We start from the raw sequence: 27,486 nt of genomic DNA, 5'->3' as shown, positions 1-27,486 counted from the left end.
CTTAAACCTAGTTTGCCAGCGGTTGGGACTTTTATTTTTTGGGGGGGACTGCTCCTCGCTCAAATTTGAGGAAAACCATGAGGACGGAGGAGCAACGTTACGGGAAGGGCTTGTTGTGCCGTGTGGGACAGGAGAGCGGGGCGGCTTCGGCCCAAAAGTCTCTCTATGAGCGTCTCCTTGAATGGGGCGGTGTGTTTTGATCCGCTCCGCCATCCTGCAAAAAAAAAAAAAAAAAAAAAAAGTACTGTCTTGGGGGGGGGGGGGGGCAGCGGGCAGCGGTCCGACCGGCGGAGAGGGAATCCCGGCTGCGGGGCTGCGCGCTGAACACAAAAACTAGACCACTTTGGATTCATATTTGATGGCGACTTGTTGAGATTATGGTTCGGAAAGGCCTGCTGCTCTGTCGCCGCTGGTTCTTCTCCAACAAAGGAAAAACCTGTTGCTTCTCTCATTTCAGCGCCGTGCGGCCAGCACTGTGTGGAAACAAACGTCGAGAGTGAGAAGCGAGAGACGGCGTCACTCAGCAGTTCGTACGAGTTGACAAAGTAGCTCTCGACTTGGCCAGCTCAAAAGAGTAGCGCCCTGCTCTCGCGCGCGCCTGCGCAATTTACGCACGCACACATATACACGCGCTCCCCTTTGTTGTGAAACAAACTCCTCTCCTTTTGGAAAGTCTGACATTTTAACTCCACCTATTGTCGTAACCGTGGGCTCAAGTTCCGTTGGCAGTGGGAGCGTGAGGATGGTGGAGAGCCGGAGCTGTGTCCAGAGGGAGGGGGTCTACCGCTGGTTCTCCTCCCTCACCTCAGCCCAGAGAGCAGAGTTCCTGTGCGGCCTTCTGGACCTCTGCGTCCCCATCGAGCTCCGCTTCCTCGGCTCCTGCCTGGAGGACTTGGCCCGCAAGGACTACCACTCCCTCCGGGATGCAGAGATCAAAGCCAACAACCCCGCCGACCTGTCGGGCCTCACCAACATCACGGACGAGGTGGTGCGCAGCAAGCTGCTGGTGTCGCTCGCCCTGCTCGGCACGGACAACAGGGAGGCGGCGGGGGTCTTGTACCGGACCCTGACTCACATAGACACGGTGATCAATAACTACGGGTTGGCGCTGAACGACGGGAGGACCGAGGAGCAGTTTCTGTTGCTCTTCACCATGGCCTCTCACCACCCGGCCTTCAGCTTCCACCAGAAGCAGGTGCTGAGGCAGCAGCTCAGCCAGATCCAGGAAATCCTACAGGTGAGAGGGATGCCCCAAGCACGAGGTTATCAGGAGCAGAACAACACAAGGCCTATCGGAACAAAATGAACCCACTATTCATTCACTTTTGAGAGAAAGATTTGCTTAGAATAATAACTACTACTACTAAATTACATTCTTCAATTCAATTGTTTTATTTATACTAGCAGAGTGAAGTGTAGAAAATACTTGGATGTTTCAAAACACAACACAGACTATGACATTGAATCACATTGAATCAAATTCTATGTCAATGGATAGGTCAAGACGATTGTGTTCTACAACACACTGACTTTATTTCTTGGGAATAAATGCAACTTTCTTAGTATTTAAACTTGACGCACAGAACTTGTCTTATACAAATGCAATTTATCTTCTCTATGGATTGTCCCACTCTGTTGCCAACACATTAATTTACCGACACAGACTGTAAAAGGTGATACAAGTCTCTAGAACATTTCGTTGTGTATTATGTACTAGCTCCAAAAACGGTCCCCAAAATCTTATGGGTGTGAATGACCTACACAAAAAAAAAACTATAACTAGTGAGAATTCCCCTCCATGGCTGACTGAGAACATCTGGTTACCCACTGTCTGAACAAAAAGTGACATGAAAGAGCTCATAAAGCAGGTGAGATGACAGCATGGTGAACATGCTACAGGATGTCTGCCATGAATCCTCATCTCTCTGACAAGGTGCCCGCTTCGGGATTAAAGAGTCCCGTAAATTCAGAGCACTGGGCGGGAGTTATCACCACGTCCGCCCATCCATCAGGCCCCGGGGCCACAGGTGAGATTTTCACCCACTCAGAGGAAAGGAAAGGAAAAGTCCTTGTAGCAGGTGAAACACAATGTAATTTCAGGCTTTTCTGAAAAAGACTTCCTGGCAGAGGAAATATGTTACAACACACTGACATGTTAACTATACACCAAAATTAAAGGTGAGACATAGTCAAATGACAGGCTGCCAGTTCACACAACAGAACTCGGTCATGTGTAACTCAATGTGGTGAACAACAAATTACATGCTTGTAGGTGAAAGCTGACGGCCAGCAGGAGTATATGATGAAAATCCTATAAAAATACAAACCTGCTCCTCAAAAAACATACTTAAAGGTTCTCTATATGATACTCAGAGCATTATTATAGCATCAAACAACTATTTGCTACGTAGAGATATCGCTGAGTAATGTCTACCTTAGTTGAGAATAAAGTCACTCTCACTTTTTGTGTGTTTTTATCCGAGCCTCTCTGTGCTTTGTTGACATAGACGGCAACGGGTGCTTTTAATGCATGTGAGCGTGCCCCACTGGCTAGCTCGTGCCGTAGCTCTGCACTGCTCTCATACGGCGAGTACAGCTGATAAAGACGCCACGACCAATGGCGTTGTGGAAGCGAAGGGCGGGCACCAGCACTGTTGCTGTTGTTTTCACTGTTAGTGTTGTAAGCACGGTTGGCTACAAGTCACCAGCACACTGTTTGCTCTGTCAGCACTGTTGCTGTTGTTTGCACTGTTAAGCTTTAAAGCAATAGCTCAACGCATCACACACACAGCCAAAGCGACGTCACACCATCAGACACGCCCCTCCGGGGGTTCCATTAGGCATGTTTACTCCCGTCCATGCAGATCCAAACATTTTCTAACTACAAACAATCTTGTATGGGCGCGGATCATGGAGAACTTTGAGAATGTTGGTTTGCTAACTGGTACAAGATGGCAAAATACCTTTTTATCACTACAGATAAGTAGAAAAGGAGATAGGGTTATATAAGACATATCTTACTCTAGCTGTGTTTCCCATTTGGCATCTTACTGAACATGTTGGTTGTTGCAGGTGAGCAAGGGAGGAGGAGAGGCTCAAGCAGCAGCAGGCCCTGGCGGGGATCGAGCTGCCACCTGTCACCCTCAGCCACATCACCACTATCACCATCAGACCATGTCCCTGCCACTGGCCTCATTGTCCCCCGCTGCCTGCTCCGTGCTCGACACCAGCGCTGCCTACCGGCCTCTATCTGCCTGCCAACCCTGCCACACACACTGCACCTGCTGGCACAAGGTATGGAGCGACACTAGCAGAGTTCAGTGGTGCAAGAAACGCAGCGCGCCAAACGTTGTCTCACAGCGGCTCATCAGTCTTGTGTGTCATTGCCTCTTTTTTCAACCTTCACTTTTAGCAAAATTGGTGATTCATGGTTTCTTATTGAAATGCATGGTGCAATGGTGCAAGCGGGTGGTGTCAAAGTATGGTCAGACAGGCTAGATGGGCCCTCTGTGTGGAGTTTGCATGTTCTCCCCGTGTCAGCGTGGGTTCTCTCCGGGTTCTCCGGCTTCCTCCTACAGTCCAAAGACATGCAGCCCAGGTTAAATGATTATTATAAATGGCCCGTAGGTGTGGATGTGAGTGTGAATGGTTGTCAGCGGCTCCAGCCCCCCCCCGTCCCTGACCAGGATAAGTGGTTAAAGATAATGAATGGTTGGATGATTATGACTGATTGATGCAGTCTTATAAATGGTTTCATAAGCATTTCATTATTTATTTCAACAAAAAAACCACACCATCTGCAGCAAACTATATCAAAAGACATATTACAAACTCTCACACAACTTAAGGACAAACAGTCTCAAGCTTGCTCAGGACAAGTCCAAGGTTTTTGAAACTGTACGTTTTTTGGCAAAATTGCATGGGTTTGGGAATTAGTGAGCTACATTTACTTGAATTTATTAAGAGCTTTTAATCTATTTGGATTCTTCGCTCACCATGGATGCATTCAAGAAAACCAAAGTTTTCTTCAAGCGTTCAAGAAAACACGAGGTGAGTAATTCATATACAAATGATCATTTTTTTATTCCTTAAAGACACTGTTGTCAAGCTTCCTTGTGTCAGAATGATGATACCAATGATTTGACTGGCTGATAAGGTTGATTTGTCAATCAACCTTACCCTCCAAATGATACACCACCTCAGCCAGTCCTTTTGCATTTTGCGCTACTTCACATACACAAACCCAAATAGCAGCTGTGCATGGATACGCACACATAGCCCGTGTACCCAAGACTTACAGCTTTGTCCAATGTGCTTTGGTAAGAAACAATGAATTTTAACATTCTTCCTTTACCATAAAACTACACTTGTAGTCAGCTATAAACTATTGTTTTGAGGATGTTAGCTAGCTAAACTGTTAGCAAGTCATTTTGGCTGAACAGTCCATATTATTCAACAACTATACACCACTGGTGCTAGCTTTCATGCCAACAACACGTGTTAGTTTTTCTTCTCTATTATAAAAAAAGAGTCACTTCTTTATTGCTCGAGTTTTGCTAGTTAACACTCACCAGCTGTTTTGCGTTGCAAACATAAATGCTTTTAATGAACTGGCTCCACATTGAACAGCTGTTGCATCATATCAATTAGGAAAACTCACAGGAAATGTAAGGTAAACATAAGATATATGTGATATCCAAACTCAGTTTACTTTGGTTTGCAACAACATCAGTGGTCAACCATAAAAATCCAAATATTGAGAGTAAAGGACAAAGAGCACAGGAAGAAAAAGGCTGTATGTGGTCCCTCTGCTGAATGAGTTGTGATGAAATGTGGAGATCATAGCGGGGAAGGGAGAGGTGGGGATTTCCCAATGATGCAGGGAGCTAAGTGGCTCATTAAACTTCTGTTACAATCACATCTGGGATCAACTTGCCCAGAGCTGATGACGGATTATTCAGACACGAATCACGACAGAGAGAATTGTGGAACAGTAAGAAACTAATCTAAGTCTATTGATGTGAGCGAGATTGAGAGAAATCTGAGAAGAAAGTTAAAGAAGTATAACGTTGGGTATTTTGTTCTTCTCTTCATTCACACAGACGTAGACTAACACACAGAAGCAGGCAGGAATAGTGTTTGAACATGTGTGAGCAGCAGAGGGAAAGTACCCAGCTCAGAGTGGAGCGTTTGTATTTAGTGTTTTGTTGCCCTTGGCTCCTGCTTAGTGCAGGTCAGCACATTTCTCTATGCTGAAATCAACCCTCTGTGGTGTGTGTGTGTGTGTATGTGTATGTGTATGTGTGTGTGTCTCCAGTGAATCCCCAGGAAGTTATAAATGCTCTCTCTCTCTCTCCCCCTCTGTGGCTCTCTTTCCTTCCCTCAGTACTCTGAAGGGTATGACAGGGTTTCATTGTAAACCAGAGCAGTCACATACGTTATCTACAGTAGAGCAGCTTTAAGACAGGACTACTGCCACCGACTTTACATATATATGTGACACAATAGCTTTCAATCAGTGTGTATCTCTTTTGTATCAGAGTTTACATTAGCCCAAATGGAAACGGGCAACAATTTCAAGTGTATCTGTGTTTTTTGGATGGATTTTTTCCTTGAGATATTTTGCCATCATTTCTATTAGTAAGGCTCTTAGAAATTGCTCTAATCAATATTTTGTTTATCAACAACAAATTTAATGATGACATATAATATGCACAGGGTTAGTCATAGTAACCCTGTGCCCTTTTAGCGCATTGTTTTGGTTTTACGTCTCAACAACTTCCCTGTTTTGGCTCACTCCCACAGCTCTCATCTGCTTCATTTGTGGATGTGGCTAGCAGCTTTTTTTTTCAAATGCAAAAAGCTTTGATAAAACCACTGCTCAGCACCAAATGGCGCAGAAAGAAATTTAGCAACTAGCTGGTGAACATGGTAAAGTATTTGCCAGCTAATGAGCTGTTTGACTAATGGACTTTGTCGGGTATTAAAAAAAACAAAGCTACAGATGAATGTGAATGTTTCCCTTTGTCTGTATAAATAGGCAGTCGTTGGCCCAAAAAGTTTATTACAACACATTTATAAAGTTGGGTTTATATCTTGTTCCACTGCCCCCAAGTGTCCAAAACATCAATTACTGCAGCTTTAAGTAAACTTGCTTGTTGACTTCAGGAAATAGAAGATAAGTTTGGTTGTAATATCAACCAAAGTGAACTGTAGTCAATGAGCCACAGCCTGTAAAGACCCTCTGCAGACGGCATGCTACACTCAGTCCAAAGAGTCTTGAACCCCCGTCCCCTGCTGCTGCAAATTAACGCTATCGCTGGTTTATTCAAAGTTCATTAATATTGAATGTGTCAAGTTTCCGAATTGCACCATCTTACACACCCTTTGGTCCCTAGCAAAACATCCACCAAGTGTGAAGTAGATCCAATGAACCATTCTGGAGATATGCAAACGAAAAACACTTATGTAGTAAAAATGCCACAATGTCAATTTAAGTCCCGCATTTATGACATTTTGCTTAAAAGAAAAACCTTTTATTATTATTAATGATGCCTTAAAGCAAGACTCATTTTAAAACAACTAAGTTCACTGCATGAGCAAGTGTGCGTTTTCTTATGGATTTTACCTTTTTAAATGTAAGCTAAAGCATGTGTGATTTCTTCTTATAAAGGGACGTATATTTTCTTTAACATCTAAGCAGTATTTAACTTGTTGTGGAGTTTATTTTGGTTGCTATTGGGTTATGGCATAATGTTTTACAAGCTCATCATAGGTTTTGTGTAGAAGATCTTAATCTACAAAGCAATGCAGCTGTTAGATAAACGTAGTTTAGATCCTCTAAACTATAGTCGAGAAAACGTATGAAGTTGCATGAAACATAAATACTCAGTGAAGTCTAAATACTGCAAAATTCCATTTGAATACATTTAAGGAAAAAGCACTTTCTTACTTTCCACCACTGCACAGACCGGCCACTACAGTCTGATCTTCCCTCAGGATTTTAAGTCAACTCGCGTGAGCTTATTTTAACACGAAGCAGCTGGACGCCGAGTCACTCCAGAGGAAAGAATAGTTGAATTTGATTTTCGCAACAGTGCAGCAGCATAAACAACGCTTACAGTACACTGGCCACATCTGTTGGGCCTGAACAAACCTGAATAATTACCCTATTATATGAGTGCTTTATACATCTATAAAAACTGTGTCAGAATTTACTACAGTTAAGCGTACTTTTATAGGAGAAGGAGGGGAAGTTGTTGTCAGCAGTTTCATAGCTTTCAGGTTTTGATTTTGATTTTTTCATTGTAAAAACTGCCACTAGCAGCATGCAGGGAGATTCCCATGCTCACTCAGTTATCTGGAATGTTTCTTAATTTCATTCCCACACTCCTTGTTTTCCCATTTCTTCCTTGTAATCCTTCCCAGCTGATTCATGTGAGCTGTTTTTACTTCATGTACCTACAATGTGACAGAGTCCGACTCTAACAGTCAGCCGACGGAGCACAGAGCTGGCAGGTCGGGCGAGTAACATGCGGATGTGGCAGTAGCACACTTAATTGTTTTCAGATTTTACACTGCGTGTGTTTTCGGTTGCAGCAGGCAATAGCCCATGTTGGTTTTCCCTCTGAAAAATCAAGAGCTGCACAGTTATAACTGTAATGTAATCTTTCATTCTTAATCCCATGAATAAGCATTTTCAGGGGCTTTCCAGTTGATCTGTAAAGCAAGTAACAACTTTTATTTTAAAAAAAGGGTAGATACATAACAAACACACTGCATCTACAAACTGTTTTTGAACATAACATTTTATTCAAATAATGTATAGTAACGTAACATTAGAAATGGACCATACCAAACTTGTTGATATCTACGTATACTGATCTTTTCTTAAATGGGCTGTGATTTCTTTTTTTTTTTTTTTTTATAATTATGGTCATTTTCAGAATGAAAAAGGAAAAATCATGACTCTTAAAGGGAAATCACGTGACACATACCGGCCATCAATAACAAATCTATTACAAAATCAAATATAAGTTGAAGTGTGAAATGAAAAAGTCAAATTTTGAGATAAACACTGATTAAATATTAACCCTAATAACTTTCAGGGTAACTTGTTTGAAGAGTTTACTTGTGTGTTGCTCTTGGCATTTAATTCTTAGAAATTGGTAATCTTGCTGTATTTACTATCTACAGGTGAAGAGTAGCACCGCATCCCACTAAGCTACGTTTTCTCTTCATAATTCTGTCACACGTTTGGCGTGGAAATATGCGACTGTGCGACGCTGCGCGCCAGATTCTAATGGCACATTGGTTTTCCGGAGTCATGTGACACAAACAAGCTAAATGGGTCAGGGCTGTTTTGGCACAAATATATATTGTGTTTGAATGTCAACTGTTTCTCCCTACAACTCCTCCTCGAGAATGTTGCTATAAATAAGAGCGCCCTCTGAGTGGACGAGCCTGGTTAAGTATCGGTTTGTCTTAGCACTGTGACAGCTCTGGAGGGAGCGTTGATCAGTGTTCCAGTTTGTCAAAGCTGTGACAACACGCAGAATTCCCTATGTGCTTTTTTGCAGTCTGTGAGCAAGGACGTATCACCTTGAGTTCACAGTTATATCGGTACCGCACATGCTCCAGTGCGATACAAGCTGTCCTCGAGGCAAAGGAGTTAATGCTGTCCTGCGCTGTATCTACTTGACCTCTGCTCTGTGGTTTTAACCTCTCTTTAACTGAATGATCTCTCACCCTCTGCTCTCCAGAGCCAAACCAGAGAGGCCGGAGCAGTCTCAGGGGTCACCACGGGACGACGGGACCGAGTGGTCAGCCAGGAGCTCACCCTTCCTCACCCGGACGTCCCTCCTCCTCCTCCTCCTCCCCCTCCACCACTACCACCACCACCACCACCTCCTCATCTGCCGCCTCCTCCTCTACCTGCTGGACAGGTCCAGGGAGCAGCAGCGCCAACCAAGAACCACAAAAAAAGTACTTTCTACTTATTCTTCATCTAACTGTCTCTCTGTGTGTGTGTGTGTGTGTGTGTGTGTGTGTGTGTGTGTGTGTGTGTGTGTGTGTGTGTGTGTGTGTGTGTGTGTGTGTGTGTGTGTGTGTGTGTGTGTGTGTGTGTGTGTGTCTGTGTGTGTGTGTGTGTGACCTCACTTCCAGCCTCCATCTGCGCACGTCAGCATGAAATGTGTGTGTGTGTGTGTCAAGTTATACAACCAGTTAAGCCCAATTGAACAAGATGTGGCATGCTAGCACATCTGAACACTACCACTAAGCTCAAGAATGCTGCCCTAAGGCTCAAGTGTGTGTGTGTGTGTGTGTGTGTATGTGATCTCACACTCAGTGTCCCTTTTTTATTTTATTATCTTAAATTAAATATTGATCAGGTAAGTTTTAAGTTCTTAGGATACATCCACACTAATATGTTTTCGTAAGGTGTTAGCAAACTTTTAGCATATGTGCACATCCAGCAGACATAGAGCAACATTAGCATTCCTTTGGAGTTGTGTTTCAGTCCAGTTCACAAACATACTCTCCTTTTTGCTCTGTTTTGGGCTCCACCAACTTTTGATCTTTAGCTGCTAAATGCAAGAAGCTGACTTTTTCTTTACTAGTTGTTGAATAGCTGGCTTGAAGTTGATTTATCAGAGCTTGTTTACGAAAAGTAGCTGCTGGAAACACTGTAAGTGGTGGTTATACTGTTAGCTCTGTTAACACTTCTGTCTTAGTAGGCACTGTTAGTGCCGTAAGCTACGAGCCACCTACTCTGCCGTTGCCATGTTGAGAGCTGTTGAGAGGCAATAGAAATACTCCAAACTTGTATGTAGCACCTTTAACTAAACACACATTATGACGAAGTAGATAGCAGTGTCTTGTTCTCCGTTCTAAGTCACAGTCACACTCAAACTAAACTCTTGGTCTTCATAAGACCATTTAATTACCTAGGATATTTTCCATTATCATTAATTTGATATCAGTCAATCAGTCAGGGACCAGCTGGTGTTTCTGGGTGTACAGTATGTGGTTTCGGTTGGGGCAAGCCTCTCCAGTCTGTTATTGTCTTGGCCCCCTGCCTCTTTCTGTAACACAATACTCAACTATCTCACTACCTCATGGTCACACACATAGCTGTTGCCAGCATAAATCACACACACACAAAACACACAGGGTTGTATTCAGCATGCACAAAACACATAAAGCACAAAGAGAAGCGTACACACATGCTCACACAGGCAGAAACAATTTAGTTTATATGCCATTCCCTACCATTTTCCCTGTGTGTGTTTACAGTTTTTGCTTCCTCAGACTCAGAATGAGCCACACCTCGTGTTGGTTTTATTACGTGTTATTCTGGCACACACACATAAACTGTAGCTGTAAAGTCATAAAGACACAAGGCAACATGAGGGATGTTAAGCAAGATACAATATTATCTCTCTAGGAGATGATTGAAACTTTCTTTTGATGCCGTGATGCACACACACGCCTGGATTTCTCTCTCTCTCTCTCTCTCTCTCTCTCTCTCTCTCTCTCTCTCTCTCTCTCTCTCTCTCTCTCTCTCTCTCTCTCTCTCTCTCTCTCTCTCTCTCTCTCTCTCTGTGTGTGTGTGTGTCAGCCTAGATTAGTGTGAATGGCAGGCGGCATTTAGAGCCTTCCACAGCTGCTGCCCAACGGGCACACAGCAAGGTGTTGAGGGATGCGTGTGTGTGTGTGTGCGCTGAGAGTGACTCTCTCCTTTGTCCTTTATTCCCTGTGTTCGTCTCCTCCTTGACTCAAGTCCATCCCTCCCCTGCTGCTTGTTCGACACGCCTCTCGTGGTTTCAGAGCCGAATACGTCGAATTCTATACCTGCAGGTCTTCTGCTCAAACACACCCATCTATTTAACGTTCGCCAACATTTCAACTCATTCTCACTTGCTCACTAATGACACGGATCCAATGGCAGAGGAGCAGCCCTAACCTGCCTCTGCACCTGAGGCATGCATCCAGACATAGAAGTAGACAATATGAGTGAATGATCCAAGATGTGTGAATGCAAATTGTCTTAAAGGGATAGTTCAGAGTTTTTGAAGTACTTTGCTCCAGTACTTCTTGCGTTGCTCCCTTGCTGGTACTTTTTTCTCCAAACTGAGGGCACGTTGAACGCCATGTATTATTGGTTATACACTAACTATGGAATATGTACCTCATGCAAACCCACTTCAAAAAAATTTGAGACAACCTTTTAACTCATGTGCGATTTAATTGTTAACAAGTGCTATGTACAAAAAATAAGAGCCATCATGCCATTTAACCCACATTCGTCAGTCATAATTCATCAACTTTCAATACATGTATGTTCTCTCAAGCTTACCTGATGATTGGGGGTGAATTATAGATGGCCTGCCAGGAGTGGAAATATTATTTTCAGAACAAGGAGACAGAGGATAGCGTTCCAGAACTGAGGGCTGGATTCTTACTCAGAGATTGTCAGATGTAACTGCCTTGATGGTCTTGGCCAGCACCAGTGTTATGAAATTGATACACATAGACAGACAAAAACACAAAAATATTCCATTTACAATGACATAAAACGGATGATAAACATAAAATCCTTAAATTTAAGAAACTGGAACAAATGATTGTTTGACATTTTGCCTTGATAATGACTGAATTAAATTAGTAATATATGTAAGTATAGAACTGCAACAACATTTACTGTCCACTTAGAAGAGACACCTTTGACAATAATGAGGAGTAAGTTATCTCATAAGATTAAGAACCCTAGGAAAGTTTTTTTCTGTGTCACAGTTCAGTAATAATTACACTGTTTGTCCTTTTTAACAGTGTAATTATTACATGTTTTGCAATACCAACCACTCACCCATAGCACTGTCCTCAATCTTTTAGCAGTTAAAATGCAATCAACATGGAGTCATGGCAGATCCCAATCTTATGCACACACTCTACACTGCAGTTGATTGGCCAGCTCACATCACAGTCAGTGTAGTTATACCCGATGACATGATTAATATTACTGGTTTTGCCCTCACATCATTTCATGCCATTTAAACTAATCAGCTCTAAATGACTGATGTGATGGTGCAGCTGTCTCAAACATGTGAAGTGTGGTTGATCATCTGTGAAACGATCTGTGCCTCTTTCAGTGATGATTGAGAGGGTGGCGCTGAGAGGAGTAACCCACACGTCTGAAGACACCAGTGAATATGTGTTCGAGGTGGGTCCAGTGTATACACAGACGCCTGCTCACTATTCCAAATCTTCTCTGTTCATCTCTTCATGTTTTTACCCTTTTCCTTTCCCCTGGTGTTCTTCTCCCTCTAATCCATCACCTTCACCTTCCCTTCTCCTCATCCGTCCTCCTTTCCACTCGCTCCTCCAGGCCAGCTGGTCAGATGGTTCTGTGTCATCCGTTGTCAGAACTCAGCAGGAGGTGGCAGAGCTGCTGACCCAGGTCAGGACCACCACTGAAACATAATCTCAGGCTACGCTCAGGTTGAGAGAATAGTAAAAGGTCTTCAGTTTTGTTTAATTTACAGATGGACCTTTTTATAAGTTAAAGATCCTTTACAATTCTGAATGGATGTATGACTTTGTCCTCTGTTTCTGTTTTAATTATGGTAAACAGATATTTGGTCTTCATTTGGAGTTTTGAGCTGATTGAAGAGTCAGCTTTTTTAGGGCTGAATAATGCAATATCATCAGCATAAAAATGTAATACTGTATCACAATGCGTTTAGTGTAGTATGGTTTTTTTTCTCTCTAAGATGTCACAAGCATTTCCTGATGACGCAGTGGAGAAATTCTTCCCTCAGTCCATAGAGCTGGACCCCAGGTTAGTCCCATATCCCCCCCCTGTCTTCCTGTTTGTTTATGCCATCTAAAAAGTGTTGTTTCATCATGAAGAGTTGTGTTCCAGCTGAGCAAAGTAAGGGTATTTGCTAGAACTCTTTCACGCAGAGTTAAGAGTTTATTGTTCCTTATAAAGCATCTGCAAAGCACATTTTTTAAATATTTAAACCCTGGACTGTTTACGTCTATGTTTGCTAAGTGTCTTCTCCACTGCATTTAGTGGGTGCATTTTTTACTTTTCTGAGGTGCGTTACTGCCTTCACCTGCTAGTCATTGAAATAGCATGACACTTGGCATGAATGTGTGTTGCATCACCATAAGCAAGATTGAAAACAGAAAGGGGACTGCTTTATAAAACAATTCTCAACTCCAGTACATATACAAAAAACTATAATTTGGCTAGGAGCAGCTGCCTGTGAGAAGCGCTTTGCTTACTTGCTCGTTGTCCGGCTAGCAAACAAGAAAGTGATGTTCACAGGCAGGGACAACTTAAGAGAGCCAAACTGTTACAATAACTTACTTCTGCTGAATTATTGACTTTACTTAAATTTAGGGCTGGGTGTCGTTTAAAGTATTACGATGCCAGTACCAATACCAGTATATTTTTTAAAGTGATACCGATACCAATAGAGTACTTCATTTGATAACCATCATGTGAATGGAAGCTGCACAGCACCCATATAGCGCGTACCGCTGATAACACTTACCCCCAAGCCACCATGGCGGGAGCGCATTGATGTGGAAGCATGACGCCCACCATGCTGTTCCCCCCAGTTTAAAACTATTGCCATTGTTAGCTTGGTCTGCACTGTTAATACCGTTAGCTTCTAGCCACCAGCTCAGACATCTTCTATTTCAGAGTTGTGTGGAAGCAGGAAACCCTGGCTGTATGGTTTGTAACTGTCTACATACATACTTCTCATTCAATGGTTTTTCTTTCTTTCTTTCTTTTTTTTTTTTTACATTGTAGATTAATATTGAAGACATCCAAACTATGAAGGAACACATATGGAATTATGTGGTAAACAAACAAATGCTCATCAAACCAGAATATGTTTTATATTTTAGATTCTTTAAAGTAGTTGAATGAGAAGGTGTGTCCAAACTTTTGACTGGTACTGTACAATTGCAGAACTCTTTTGGTGATTGGCTGTCACCAAAACCATTATTATTGTCACATTTTTCTAGATCTAGGCACAAAAAGGATCGATTGCAGGTATCGTTTGACTGGAGAAATGTTCATACCACTTGACAGTGGGTTATTTTGTTTGATTCTTTAAAGCTATCGAGTACCAATACCCAGCCCTACATCTACAACACACACAACAGCATTGTTATGGTGCCTCATTCTCTTGTCTGGTCGTTAATATGTTGAGCCAGTTCTGACTCCCTGTCTGTCCCTCTGCTGGCCCGTCTATCTGCCTGCGCCCAGGTGTCTGACAGCGCTGCCCTGCCATGTCCTCCAGCACCACAGCGTCCAGCTGTTCTTCACCTCCACCAGGCCTCTCTCACCCAACTGTCCGGCCTCCCTCCCCCCCCCTCCCTCCATTATCCTCCTCCCTTACTACGGCTCCTGTATCTCCAACCTCTCCGTTCACCTCCAGCTCTAGTAAGTCTTCTTTTATAGTCATTCATATCTTTATACTTGAATATTTGGATCTCTCCTCTTGTTTTTTTTTTTTATGTAGAAAAATAGATTATATGTAGCAGATAACATCAGATAGGTGGCTGTGAATGTGTCTATAAAACCAGTAAGTCTCTAAAGAGGGCGACAGGGATATTAGACAGGAGATCCCTTCTATACTAGATACAAGGAAAGAAGGCGCCAATAAGGGACGGGACAAGATGAAAGACTTCATGTTTGGGTTTTGGTGTTGGAGAAGAGAGAGAGTGTAAAGAGAGGTACGAGGACAAGGCCGTGAGTTTAGGTCTTGGTTGGTGGCAGTGAAGAGGTGAGGGAGGTGAGATTGCAGGCAGGATTTTCATTTTGTGTTTTGGAGGTGTTGGAGGGGAACGGACCGGGTCTATTTTAGTCTGGTGTGGGAATTCAGCGTGGCATGTTTGTGTTGGGAGGACTAGAGTGAGGTGACCTAATGTTGGTGTGTGTGTGTGTGTGTGTGTGTGTGTGTGTGTGTGATTGTGTGTGTGTGTGAGTGTGACTTCATCCCAGAGAGTATTTATAGCCTTCAGTGCAGTGTATATCTGTGTATGCTTGTGCTTTCCCAGGCATTTTTCTACCTCTGTGTGCAGTGTCTGTGTATGCTTGTGTGTGTGTGTGTGTGTGCATGTGTGTGTGTGTGCATGTGCCAGACTCACATAAGACCCCAGGGAAGCCGGGCTAATATGAATCTGTCTAACTGAGCTGTAATTTGCCTCCACAAACACACAGAGTTCGTGCCCCCATCACATTATTTCACAGTCCAGTGTTCATGAGCACGATATGAGGCGCCCGATATCATATTTATTGCCCTGAACACATGGGTAATGGATTTATATCACTAAATACACAGCAGACACTGCTTTCAGACAAGAACAAAAATGAGCAAGCCTTTAAGCTTTAATAATAAAATGATTAACCTTGCATTGACACCAGCATAAGTAGAGCATGAAAGCAGAAACAATAACAAATATTGATAATGCCTAGTACATCACTGTATTTAGATGGTACATACTATAGTGGTTAATAATATTCCATCACATATTAAATGGCCAGCAGATGCAAAGAACAAATCCCAACAATATTAAAATATTAAAAGGACCCTGTGGAGTTTTTTGTAAACAAACACAATTTGTTTGTTAATAGCAGTAAAACATGTGCTTGTGTCTCCCAACAATAACACCATCAGCAACATGTATCACTATTGTGTGTGAAGTATCTTATATTGATTTATTTAGCATAAACAACAAGAATTGCACCAAAAAATTACAAATAAATCAGAAATGTTGCAGTATACATTACAGTTTTATCATAGTGCGATTCCAAGTGCACAAAATTCCCAAAAGTAATTCCAGCTAAACTACATACAGTATTCACCATACATACTATAGAAAGTACAACAGTGCATTTGGTCACACGTCATCAACAACACCTCTTCTGTCCTCTCTTGGACATCTGGGAAATAATCGTTTTGCATGTCTGATCCATCCCTGGCAATCTTCTGCAGATGTTTCCAGACATCCAGCATGCATTGTGTCCAAGAAGGGATATCTGAGCATGGTTGGGGAAGAAACTTTCCACCTACACGAGGAAAATAAATCCTTTATGGATTTAAGGAATGGAGAGTAAGGTGGAAGGAAAAGTGACTCCATCCTGGGATGGGCTTTAAACCAGTCTGTGACTGGGAGAGAGCATTTAAACGAGTGCTGCCCCCTCTTAGTTGACTACTTGCTTGTTAAGGTCTTGGAGGACTAAGATTTCTTGAGTCGATCAATCATTTTTCTTTTTATGACTCATCTCCAAGACAATTATGAGCAATCTCTGGTAAACACGTGATTTAAATTTGTGCTTTTGTGTGATTTTTGCATTGCCTCATTCGATACAGATGTTTTTTATTTTGTGCGCTATGCGAGATGTGGAGGCCAAAGCTGAGATTTTGTCACATTCAAACTCTGTTGAGAAAACTGAGCAAAAGCAATTGTAAAATACTGTAAATGAAAGGCCTTAAGATACCAGAGTCTAACTGTTGGTTTCTTTCAAACAAGCAGCATCTGGGTTTCACCTCACTTGATCACTTGAGCTTTTTATGAACGTTTGGTGGTGATGATGGAGACAATGATGAAGGTCTTTCTGTTTTCTCTCTGTCCCTCAGATCTTGGCTGTATGGTTCAGTACAGAGGAGCCAACAGGTACGTTTTCCTTGTCTCTTCGTCTTTCTGTCATCCATCATCATCATCATCATCATCATCATCTTAGCCTCCTCTGTATGTTCGTCCTCTCTCAGGGCCGTATACAGAGTGGCCAGCGTCCAGCCGGTCGTCAGCACCCACAGCTCTGTCTCCACTCGCCCCTCTCCTCACCTCTCCTCCCTCCCTCCTACTCTTCCTCCCCCCATTCCCCCTCCCCAGCTGCCCTACCTCCCTCCCCATGTGCCAGCCCTGCCCGCCCAGTGCTCCTTGGCTGGTGGGGGCGATCCCTCCTCCCAGCCACATCCTCAACACAGTCAATCACACTCATACTCCCAGCACCACCTCCATCCTCAAACCAGCGGTCAGTCAGGCGCGCCCCCTCAGTCCCTGCACCTGTCCCATTCCCAGCCAGCGTCCCACTCACATTCCCAGTCCCTTTCGTACCCCCAGTCGCATTCCCTGTCTCGTTCCCAGTCCCACTCACAGGCACCATGCCAGTCCCAGCCCAACATGGGAGAGCAGAACGGCATCCTGGACTGGCTCCGCAGGCTTCGGCTCCACAAATACTACCCCGTGTTCAAACAGCTCACCATGGAGGAGGTGGGTCGGCTTTAGATGCTATCATTTATTTATTCAAGATCTATTAAAGGAAAGAGCAAGTACACTCAATCACTCACTAAAATCAGTATTTCAAGCTGCGGTCATGTGTAAGCTTTTTACCCAAACCAATACGTTTATTTTTTCTGTGTCACCTTCAGTTTTTAGCGCTGACGGAGGAGGACCTGAACAAGTACGACCTGACCCAAGGAGCAAAGAAGAAACTCAAGACTCAGCTAGAGCTACAAAAGACTCAACTAGAGATCCAAAAGTCAGTATAGTGAGCTGCTGTTATCACAGTCTGAGTGTACGCTATATTTTGAATATTTTCACCGCTTTTAATCTTGCTGTCAGACAGCCCTTTCTGGCGGTGAACTGAAGCCGTTATCTGTGCTCTTTTCCAAACTACCGGACTCCTTTTGACAAAAACAGTTATTATAGCAAACCAGCATCCCCTGTGTTCTGTGACGTAAAATAACTGTTTTTGTCAAATAATAAATTCCCATATAGTGGAGTTGCTGAGTTCAGTATGGCTGCAGCGGTGATGTGCTGGCAGGTGACACTGTTGCAATCCTTTCCAGTGCAGATCTTTGTGGCAATGCAGAGTGAAGTTAGCAGACGCTCTGTCCTATTAACGATTAACAGACAGACCGATCAGCTGCTGATTTCCAAGGCGAGTATACAGCAGAAACGGTCCATACATCGTCAATGGTTAACCAGCTGTGAGTGGGTGGTAGAGATTAGATATACTTATGAGAAGATAACCAACAGAAACGCACGCAAAAGCCACAACAACATGGACTTGGAAGCAAATGCGTCCACATGCTCCGACTCTCTTACTTACACACACACACACACACACACACACACACACACACACACACACACACACACACACACACACACACACACACACACACACACACACACACACACACATCCGGCGCACAGACACACCTGGGTTTTTCACATGTGAACCTGCCTTAATTATCTCTCGATCATGTTTCCATCCCCAGAATCAACAGGTTTCCACTAGTGTGTGTGTGTGTGTGTGTGTGTGTGTGTGTGTGTGTGTGTGTGTGTGTGTGTGTGTGTGTGTGTGTGTGTGTGTGTGTGTGTGTGTGTGTGTGTGTGTGTGTGTGTGTGTGTGTGTGTGTGTGTGTGTGTGTGTGTGTGTGTGTGTGTGTGTGTGAATACTTGAAAAAGACACCATGGGACGGGTTTGCAGATGTGTTTGTAGAAGAACAGTTGAGATGCTGAGGAGCACATTGAGTGGATAATGTCTCCCCCTGGTGGTGATAAGTGGACACAAGCTGGTGCAAACTGAGAGGGTTTTGGTTACCTGTACCCTGATTTAAGGAGACGATACAATTTGAAATGCACTGTATTTAGGATATTTTCTTCTGTTCCAGTCTAGAAGAAAAGGTCCATCCATCACATGAACATTCCTTTAAAAACAGCAAATGTCTTATCTCCTTTTATGATAAGAATAAGCTTCTGAAAAGGGAAAATGGGATGTAGAGAACACAGGATGAACCACAGGATGCATCCTACCTCTCTGCCTGTGTGTGTCCCCTGCAGGGAGATGCAGATGGAGAAGCGGCCCTGCAGCGGCATCGCCAGGGTGACGCCCTCCAGTCACATGGGACCCTCAACACATCCCGCCTCCACTGCAGGTAACAATGTTCAAAATGAGTTGATTCATTTGAATGTAATTAAAATGTGAAGCGTCTTGTGTCCAGCAGTATGAGGCAGTGTTTGCAGTAAGCAGTTCCCAGGGTGAATCTATGGATTTGTATAATTGTAAAACAGCCATAATGCTTAGTTCCCTGGATTATAGAAAAACAAGGTTAAAACATCCTAAAATGTCAGTGTATCGATCTGTGTTGCAGGAGAGCTGCGAGTGGAGGTGGACTCTGTGCCGCACCATCACCCCGTCTCAACAGACAGCAGCTCGTCCTCAGGCTACTCCAGTTCTCCCTGCTCCCCCCGAACGCCACTCTGCTGTGACTCCACCTTCGACAGGACCAGAGACATTCACAGACGTGAGTTTTTCTCCCAAAGCTATTGAATTATCACAGAGGGATAATCTTCGAAAAAAGGACAGCAGCTGCTGCAAAGTGACATTAGTGGCAAATTAGTGATATTTCCTTTATATCAAACAGAACCAAGTTAGCATTGAAATATTTTACTTTGAAAACCATATGTCTGAATTTGCACGTTCAAATTCTCCCCTTTGAAATTTCCAGCATATAATTGCATGTTGTGCAACAGTTTCAAGTTAAAATTCTGACATAAAATTTGAATCTGTTGAAAAAAACTTAATTCAAGTTCAAATTTTAGTAGTAGCATTTTTCAGAACTACAAAATCAGGTCAAATGAAAATGAAAAAGATGAAGCTGCTCATATTGGATACAGTGGGGCAAAAAAGTATTTAGTCAGCCACCAATTGTGCAAGTTCTCCCACTTAAAAAGATGAGAGATTTCATCATAGGTACACTTCAACTATGAGAGACAGAATGGGGGGAAAGAATCCAGGAAATCACATTGTAGGATTTTTAATGAATTAATTGGTAAATTCCTCGGTAAAATAAGTATTTGGTCACCTACAAACAAGCAAGATTTCTGGCTCTCACAGACCTGTAACTTCTTCTTTAAGAGGCTCCTCTGTCCTCCACTCGTTACCTGTATTAATGGCACCTGTTTGAACTTGTTATCAGTATAAAAGACACCTGTCCACAACCTCAAACAGTCACACTCCAAACTCCACTATGGCCAAGACCAAAGAGCTGTCAAAGGACACCAGAAACAAAATTGTAGACCTGCACCAGGCTGGGAAGACTGAATCTGCAATAGGTAAGCAGCTTGGTGTGAAGAAATCAACTGTGGGAGCAATTATTAGAAAATGGAAGACATACAAGACCACTGATAATCTCCCTCGATCTGGGGCTCCACGCAAGATCTCACCCCGTGGGGCCAAAATGATCACAAGATCCCAGAACCACACGGGGGGACCTAGTGAATGACCTGCAGAGAGCTGGGACCAAAGTAACAAAGGCTACCATCAGTAACACACTACGCCGCCAGGGACTCAAATCCTGCAGTGCCAGACGTGTCCCCCTGCTTAAGCCAGTACATGTCCAGGCCCGTCTGAAGTTTGCTAGAGAGCATTTGGATGATCCAGAAGAGGATTGGGAGAATGTCATATGGTCAGATGAAACCAAAATAGAACTTTTTGGTAAAAACTCAACTCGTCGTGTTTGGAGGAGAAAGAATGCCGAGTTGCATCCAAAGAACACCATACCTACTGTGAAGCATGGGGTGGAAACATCATGCTTTGGGGCTGTTTTTCTGCAAGGGGACCAGGACGACTGATCCGTGTAAAGGAAAGAATGAATGGGGCCATGTATCGTGAGATTTTGAGTGAAAACCTCCTTCCATCAGCAAGGGCATTGAAGATGAAACGTGGCTGGGTCTTTCAGCATGACAATGATCCCAAACACACCGCCCGGGCAACGAAGGAGTGGCTTCGTAAGAAGCATTTCAAGGTCCTGGAGTGGCCTAGCCAGTCTCCAGATCTCAACCCCATAGAAAATCTGTGGAGGGAGTTGAAAGTCCGTGTTGCCCAGCGACAGCCCCAAAACATCACTGCTCTAGAGGAGATCTGCATGGAGGAATGGGCCAAAATACCAGCAACAGTGTGTGAAAAGCTTGTGAAGACTTACAGAAAACGTTTGACCTCTGTCATTGCCAACAAAGGGTATATAACAAAGTATTGAGATGAACTTTTGTTATTGACCAAATACTTATTTTCCACCATAATTTGCAAATATATTCTTTAAAAATCAGACAATGTGATTTTCAGGATTTTTTTTTCTCATTTTGTCTCTCATAGTAGTCTCATAGAACTTGCACAATTGGTGGCTGACTAAATAGTTTTTTGCCCCACTGTATGTGAATTTCAGACACCAAAAGTTCAAGATGAAAGATTTAAACGTCAAGGTTGCTGAGGTTAATCAATCGATCAGACTTCTGCCTTTTCTAATTCTCCAGCTTTACCTTTTGTTGTGTTAGCTAACCTCTCTTACGCCAAACTACTTAATCCATCAGATAGAATTTAATCTTTGTATGTCATTTCCAAGCAGTTTCATGTTTAGTCTGTAACAGAAAGAAATGAATGTGTTTGTGTTTCCTTACATTTATTGGAGTCCAAGAACTTCTGACACTCCAACATACGTACAGTGAAAACAAGGTACTGTTTTCTCTGTTACACTTTATACAGTTATCAGGAACTTTTTAGATTAAAAGTGATGTAATTGAAAAGATTTAATGGTTAATGCTTATCCTTGATACCTAACATAACTAATAATACTGTTTAGATGTGACATTCAGTCCCAACAGATTTGCGCACACACACACATTGTCATGGAAACTAGCTTTCAACAAATCACTGTGTATTTGTGTTCCAGGTGTGTCAGGTCCTGACGCTTCAGGAGGGGGTCCAGAGAAAGACCGGTCCTGTCTCTTCATCCTGAACTCCAGCTGCCCCACGGGCTCCAGTCGACCCACAGCCCAGGTCCTACCTGTCCAAACCGACCCAGCTCCTCTTCACCCTCCCTCCTGCTCCTCCCACCTCCCCCTCGGCCTTCCGCAGTCTCCTTACCACCCGCAGTCTAGTTACCCCCAGACCCTGCTCTCCCCGGTCTCGAACCAAGCACGCATCCTGAGTTCCCCCCGTAAGCCCAGGCCCCCTCCGCTGTGCACGGATGACCGGACTAAGCCGCTGGGCTCGGGCCCGCCTGGAGCCGGTGCAGGCTTCCCGTCAGGGCTGGGTGTGGGGATGGGGGTGAGGCTGGAGAACCTGTTCCCTGGGCTGAACATGGACGGCTCCTCCGCACTCCAGGACTCGCTGGTTTGCCGTGGCCTGGCTGGAGGTGCGGTGGGTCTGATGGTGGAAACCAGTTCTGCTTTGACCTCCACCTCCAACAGCCTTCACCACGTCTCTCACCCCCCGCTGCACTTCCACCTCTCGTCCTCTTCATCCCCGTCTCCATCTGGATTCTACTCCTACCCAGCCACTTCCTTCTCCTCTTCCTGTCCTTCCACAAAGTCTGGCAGCTCCAGCAGTGGTGGTGGCTTTGTCCCCATGGCAACAGCAAGCAGCGTCCCCGTGGCTGCGGTGCCCGGCAACACCTACTACCCGGCCCAGCCCACCTCTAGCCCCTCCCCTTCCCCCTCCTCTGCCTCTTCCTTGGATCAAAGTTCAGGTCACACCCCCTCCATGTGTGTCTGCAGCTCCTGCGGTTGCCGCGGTAACTGTGGTGCCTATGGGGCATTGCCTGGATACGCGGCGGCCGGCTACCTGCAGCCGTTCTCCGGCGGCCCCTCGCTCTTCACCTTGGGTCCTCTGCTCCATCTCAGCCCGCTGATCGCCTCGTCCAGCGCCGCCGGCAACGGGGCCACGCCCTTCTCCTACCCAATGATGGTGCCTCCGCCCCTCTACCGCCACAGCCCTGTGTCACATGACCAGCAGCAGGCCTTTGCCTTCTACCAGCCTCATGGCATCGTGGGAATTGGAGGCCACAAACGGTCAGCAGGTAACGTGTCGTGTTATAACTGCGGTGCCAACGGACACAGGGCAGAGGAATGCAAACAGCCGGCCATGGATTCAGCACAGCAAGGTGAGTGAGGGAAGGAAGGAACACATGAATCAACTTGTTGATTCAATGATAATCAACTATAGTTCCGTTATAGAAAATAATTATTCATTTGTAATTATAAATTAGCAAATGTATTGTTTTTTTCTCATGCATGCTTTCAATGCTAATTTTATTCATTTGTTAATTGATTATAATCAAAAACTAAGGAAGTCAGTTGTATTAGTGCAAAAGAAGAATGTGTCATCTTTTTATTTAATAACCCTCCAAAATCAGTAAATGTAAAACATGTTTTGTTTATTACCTAAAAAGTTATATTTACCATAGTGCTTGACATTTTTTCTCAAACTCTGTGACACATTTTGCACATTTATTTATTTTGTTCAGCTCTACTTCAGATTCCCTGATTGCCAAATACTTTTATACAAAGTTCTATGCTACATTTTTAACAACGTTTTGTGATTTTTACAGAGAAAGTTATAATTAATATTATTAATATTATTAATCGATTAGTTGTCAACTAATAAATTAATCGCCAACTATTTTGATAATCATTTAATTGGTTTGAGTCATTTTTTAGGAAGAACAACAAAAGTCCAAATCCTCTGATTCCAGATTCTTAAACGTGATTATTTTCTGGTTTCTTTACCCCTCTTTGACAGTTAAACTGAATATCTATCAGTTGTGGTCAAAACAAGATATTTGAGGACACCCTTTCGGGAAATACTGATCGAAATTTTTCACAATTTTCTAACGAACAACAAATTGATTAGCGATAACATAATCAACATATTAATCGATAATGAAATCAATTGTTGGTTACAGCCCTACGGTTTTTCATCAAGAAAACAACGGCCTACTACTGTTTGACTTTGGCTCAGACATCTAAGACTTGGGCGTTGCCAAAAATTCAACACTGCCACTGTGTTTCTCTGTTTTGTTTCACAGGGACGTTTCGACTGAAGTACACTCCTCACTCTGACAGTAAGGACTCGGGGGACTAAGCAGCAGAGACGCCAGCGGGTTAGAACTGTCATACTCCTGACACAACTGTACCTCATGTTCCTGCTGAAGCTAGCAGGCAGCAGCCACAGACAGACTGCCTCTGGGGACAAACAAGGCAAAGCGAGTCTGTAAAAAAGGCCGTTGATATGAAGGCACAGACCCATTGCATCTGTTGTAACTCTTTTTACAGCAGCTAACAGAGAAATGAGAGGAGGACGGAAAAGAAACAGATTGTCACAGTCCGTGTCGTCAGACTAGCTTTCATCCTTCCTCGGTTCTCTGGGAATACAAAGCTGGAGATTTGTAAACTCTGCCTCGCTTCTTTTCAGAGACGTAGCTGGAACTCTGCCTGTCATGTTACCTATGGTGCAGCAGTGCAAGCAGAGAGTCTCAAAATCTGCTTCCCAGCTCAATGACTCAGCACTTATGGTCCTCTAGGTGTTTCACAAAGCAAAGACACAGCACTCAAGTATCCTAACAACTTCCTGGGCACTGAGGCAAGTGCATTTCTACTTGTTTTATATCATGTCCTTATGGTGACAGACTGGATACCTTGGATGTTCGCCCAGCACCAGTGTTGTCTTCACTTTGACTGAATATGCTGGTATAAAAATTCTCATGCTTTTCAACGCCTTGACACTTAAAATAAAACAGCTATTTTGTACAACAGAGTCCAGTCGCAAGAGCTGTGCTCCAGTTCATGCCACATACTATACTTATCTAGAGTATATTCTTATGTTTAGAGTATACTGTTTTTGCAGCTAGAAATCAACCAAATGTTTTCTCATTTTATGCCAGCAGGAAATGTTGCAATACTTTTGCAAAGGCAATCAAAGTCAGACTTTAGAGCGCCACTGCCAATTAAAGTTCTCAAAGAGAAGCTTAAATACCACCTGCAATTGCAAGTTTTTGCACCTGTGAACAGTTCCTGTGTTTCCTTTGAGCATTGCATTGTGGGAGAGTTGTATCCATCAACAACACACTTAGTATGCATATCAACGATTTGGAATATACAGAATTCTGTCATGTTTCCAGTGTAGCCGCACTACAAAATCAAAACCTGCTCAAGATTAAGGTTTGTCATTAGTGTTAAGTAAACTTTCGGCTCTATCGCTTTCTTGCTCATCCTCCTTGAAGAGGAGGAAAAAAGAGTCACTTTAAGGTTCCCTGTGGTACCTTTTTTACCACTTGCACTATAGAGCTCAACAGTGAGTGTGTTTGCATGGACACGAATGACTCATTTATGATTGGGTTTTTGGGGTTTGCTCTTATAAACACCATATCTAGTTTTAAGAAACTGGGATAAGCCCTCATCCTGTTCATGGGAAACGCAAGTATGCTAGCTGGAGTACTCTGAAAGAAACTGTTGGGTTATCGTGCACCGCTGACTATCTGTGCAAGTGTGAAATCCACCAAGTCATAAATGTATTATCCCGGTCCATGTAAACACAGTCACTGACCGCCCAATTGTTGAACAGCTTGGGTTTTGGAAGTGAAATTCCCATTCAGTCACTCAATAAATGTTTCAGAAAATCCTAATAAAGTTTTAGGAATTGACCCAAGCAAACCAACTACGAGATGAATCGTCACCAAAAAACATTTGATTTGGAGCAACAAAAATAAGAATGAAAAACTGTTACATAACTATTTTTAGAGTAAAGAAACTACTCATTCCATAAACCATTGAGAATGGTGTTCGTCACCGTTGGAAAATCCCCAAAACTTTTAAGCTAACCGTTGTTGATCTAAAACAAAGACAGATTTAGTTTAACTTCATGCCTTATTTTTCACTTCAGATGTTTTCAGGAACATTTTGCTAAACTATTTTCATAAACGAGACGCCATATTGGTCTGTTTTGAAATCTGGGAGCAGACCATGGAGCAAAAGTACTTCTCCATGACATTGCAAGTAAAACGTGTTTTTCTTAAAACGCGGTTCTAGGGGGATCATCTACAATCGTTTCACCATCTCATAGCTTGTGAGTAAATCTACCTGGGATGGTTACGATATAATTGCTAATAATCAAAATACTTTATTCAGAATGGGAACTTCCAGATCCCCACTGTTGAGCTCTATAGAGACATTTATTTTATCAGCAGGTTTGTGGTAAAAATGCATGTTAACAGTGCAGGTTTTTCTAAATATAGGATCAAGTACTAAGGATACACACAATGCTTTATGGTGAGACACACTTGATGGAAACATAACTTTTGTTTGATTACAAAAACACTTCACAGGGAATGTTTTAAAAGTTACTAAGTCCCCCTGATTCGAGGGCTGGATCCCCAAAAGGAATCAGCTGAAGCAGGACCTGAGGTTCTTCTGCACCTACTGCTCCACCCGCCAACATGTTGTCTATCCCTACAAAGTACAAAACTGACGATGCATTCAGGCGCTTCAAAGATTTATGACCACAATGTGATATTAAAAGGCTGGTGAAGTGCTAAAACAAACAAACTCCATTGCACCAAGGATTACATTTCAAGTTTCAAAACAACATATGATGGATATGGGTCAAGAAAGACATAGTGGTTCAAGAAATATGCACATGGTGTATGTAACCTCTGTGCTGGGCATAACCGTCATCATTTAAGTGTCTGTGTGGTCAGGTCACACTTGGAAACTGGAGTCTCCTTTTTCAGCAGCTGAGGGATAACAAAGTGATTCATTCATCATTCTTGTCCATGAACCTCCTCCACCGGAGTCTGGGGCTAAACCATCACCTTCAGGTGATCTGCAGCCTCTCTACCTCTGGGCCAACCCGATGGTAAAATGGCCTCTAGTGCCAAATACAGAACTTCTATACCAAGACAATCAGAATGCATGGTAAATATTTTCCGACACTTTTCGCTGCAGAATAACTTTGAATCTTCAGATCACACCTGTGTTGGACATTTCAAAAGTGTCGATTTGTTTTCAGTTCAGTTTGATAGTGTTTCTTTTTCCATGTGTTTGGTGTAAGTGAATTAAGGTTGAGTGGACGACAATCCTAAACTTGTTCTCACTCCTGGAGAGGTGGATCTGACTCTTTTTGTAATCAATACAGTATGTACAGTCTTTATGCAAATGACAATTCAGCACTGTTAAAATTGGGAAGAGTCTAAGTAAGTTAGAAAAAATGTTTCACAGTGTATTGAAGACTCTTGAGGGAGCGAGTCCCTGGGCAGGACCCAGAGTTTTATAGACACGAGGACAGCTGGTCCTTAAGATGAAGCTCTATCTGTGCCCCTGGAGGGCCCACCAGAGAAACACAGGGTTTTTATTTAAAATAGCAAAAACTGAAAATTCAGTATGTATAACAACTTCTGTCTGTTGTTCAAACTAATGCTTTTGTATTGTATTGTAAATAGACCCTTTGCTAAATCCCGCCCACCCAATGCAGACTAGCCAATCATAGCGTAGAATCAGCCTGCTCTGACCAGCGTCCGGTTACTATCTGGTTCTGCTCCATAGACTCTCATGCAGACGTTTTCTTCATGTTCAGGCTGGTTTTTTGGGTTTGGAGCTAGTTGTAGTTAAAAC

At 43.3% G+C, this 27,486-nt stretch overlaps 1 protein-coding gene across 1 annotated transcript; it reads left to right on the top strand.

The window, feature by feature from the left end:
- Positions 1-374: 374 nt before the first annotated feature.
- Positions 375-25,807, top strand: zcchc14 (zinc finger, CCHC domain containing 14). The gene is made up of 15 exons (XM_054620078.1): positions 375-1,237; positions 3,073-3,294; positions 8,763-8,985; positions 12,153-12,223; positions 12,389-12,460; positions 12,774-12,841; positions 14,291-14,391; positions 14,423-14,467; positions 16,668-16,704; positions 16,800-17,304; positions 17,463-17,572; positions 18,883-18,977; positions 19,194-19,346; positions 21,771-22,982; positions 23,907-25,807. The coding sequence occupies exons 1-15, from the start codon at positions 743-745 to the stop codon at positions 23,960-23,962; spliced, it is 3,465 nt and encodes a 1,154-aa protein (XP_054476053.1). The 5' UTR covers positions 375-742; the 3' UTR covers positions 23,963-25,807.
- The last annotated feature ends 1,679 nt before the right edge of the window (positions 25,808-27,486 follow it).

This window comes from Anoplopoma fimbria, chromosome 19 (assembly GCF_027596085.1).
Source record: "Anoplopoma fimbria isolate UVic2021 breed Golden Eagle Sablefish chromosome 19, Afim_UVic_2022, whole genome shotgun sequence".
Taxonomy (NCBI): Eukaryota; Metazoa; Chordata; class Actinopteri; order Perciformes; family Anoplopomatidae; genus Anoplopoma; species Anoplopoma fimbria.
Note: the sequence above shows the minus strand (reverse complement) of the source record. Positions and strands in the feature narration are given on the sequence as shown.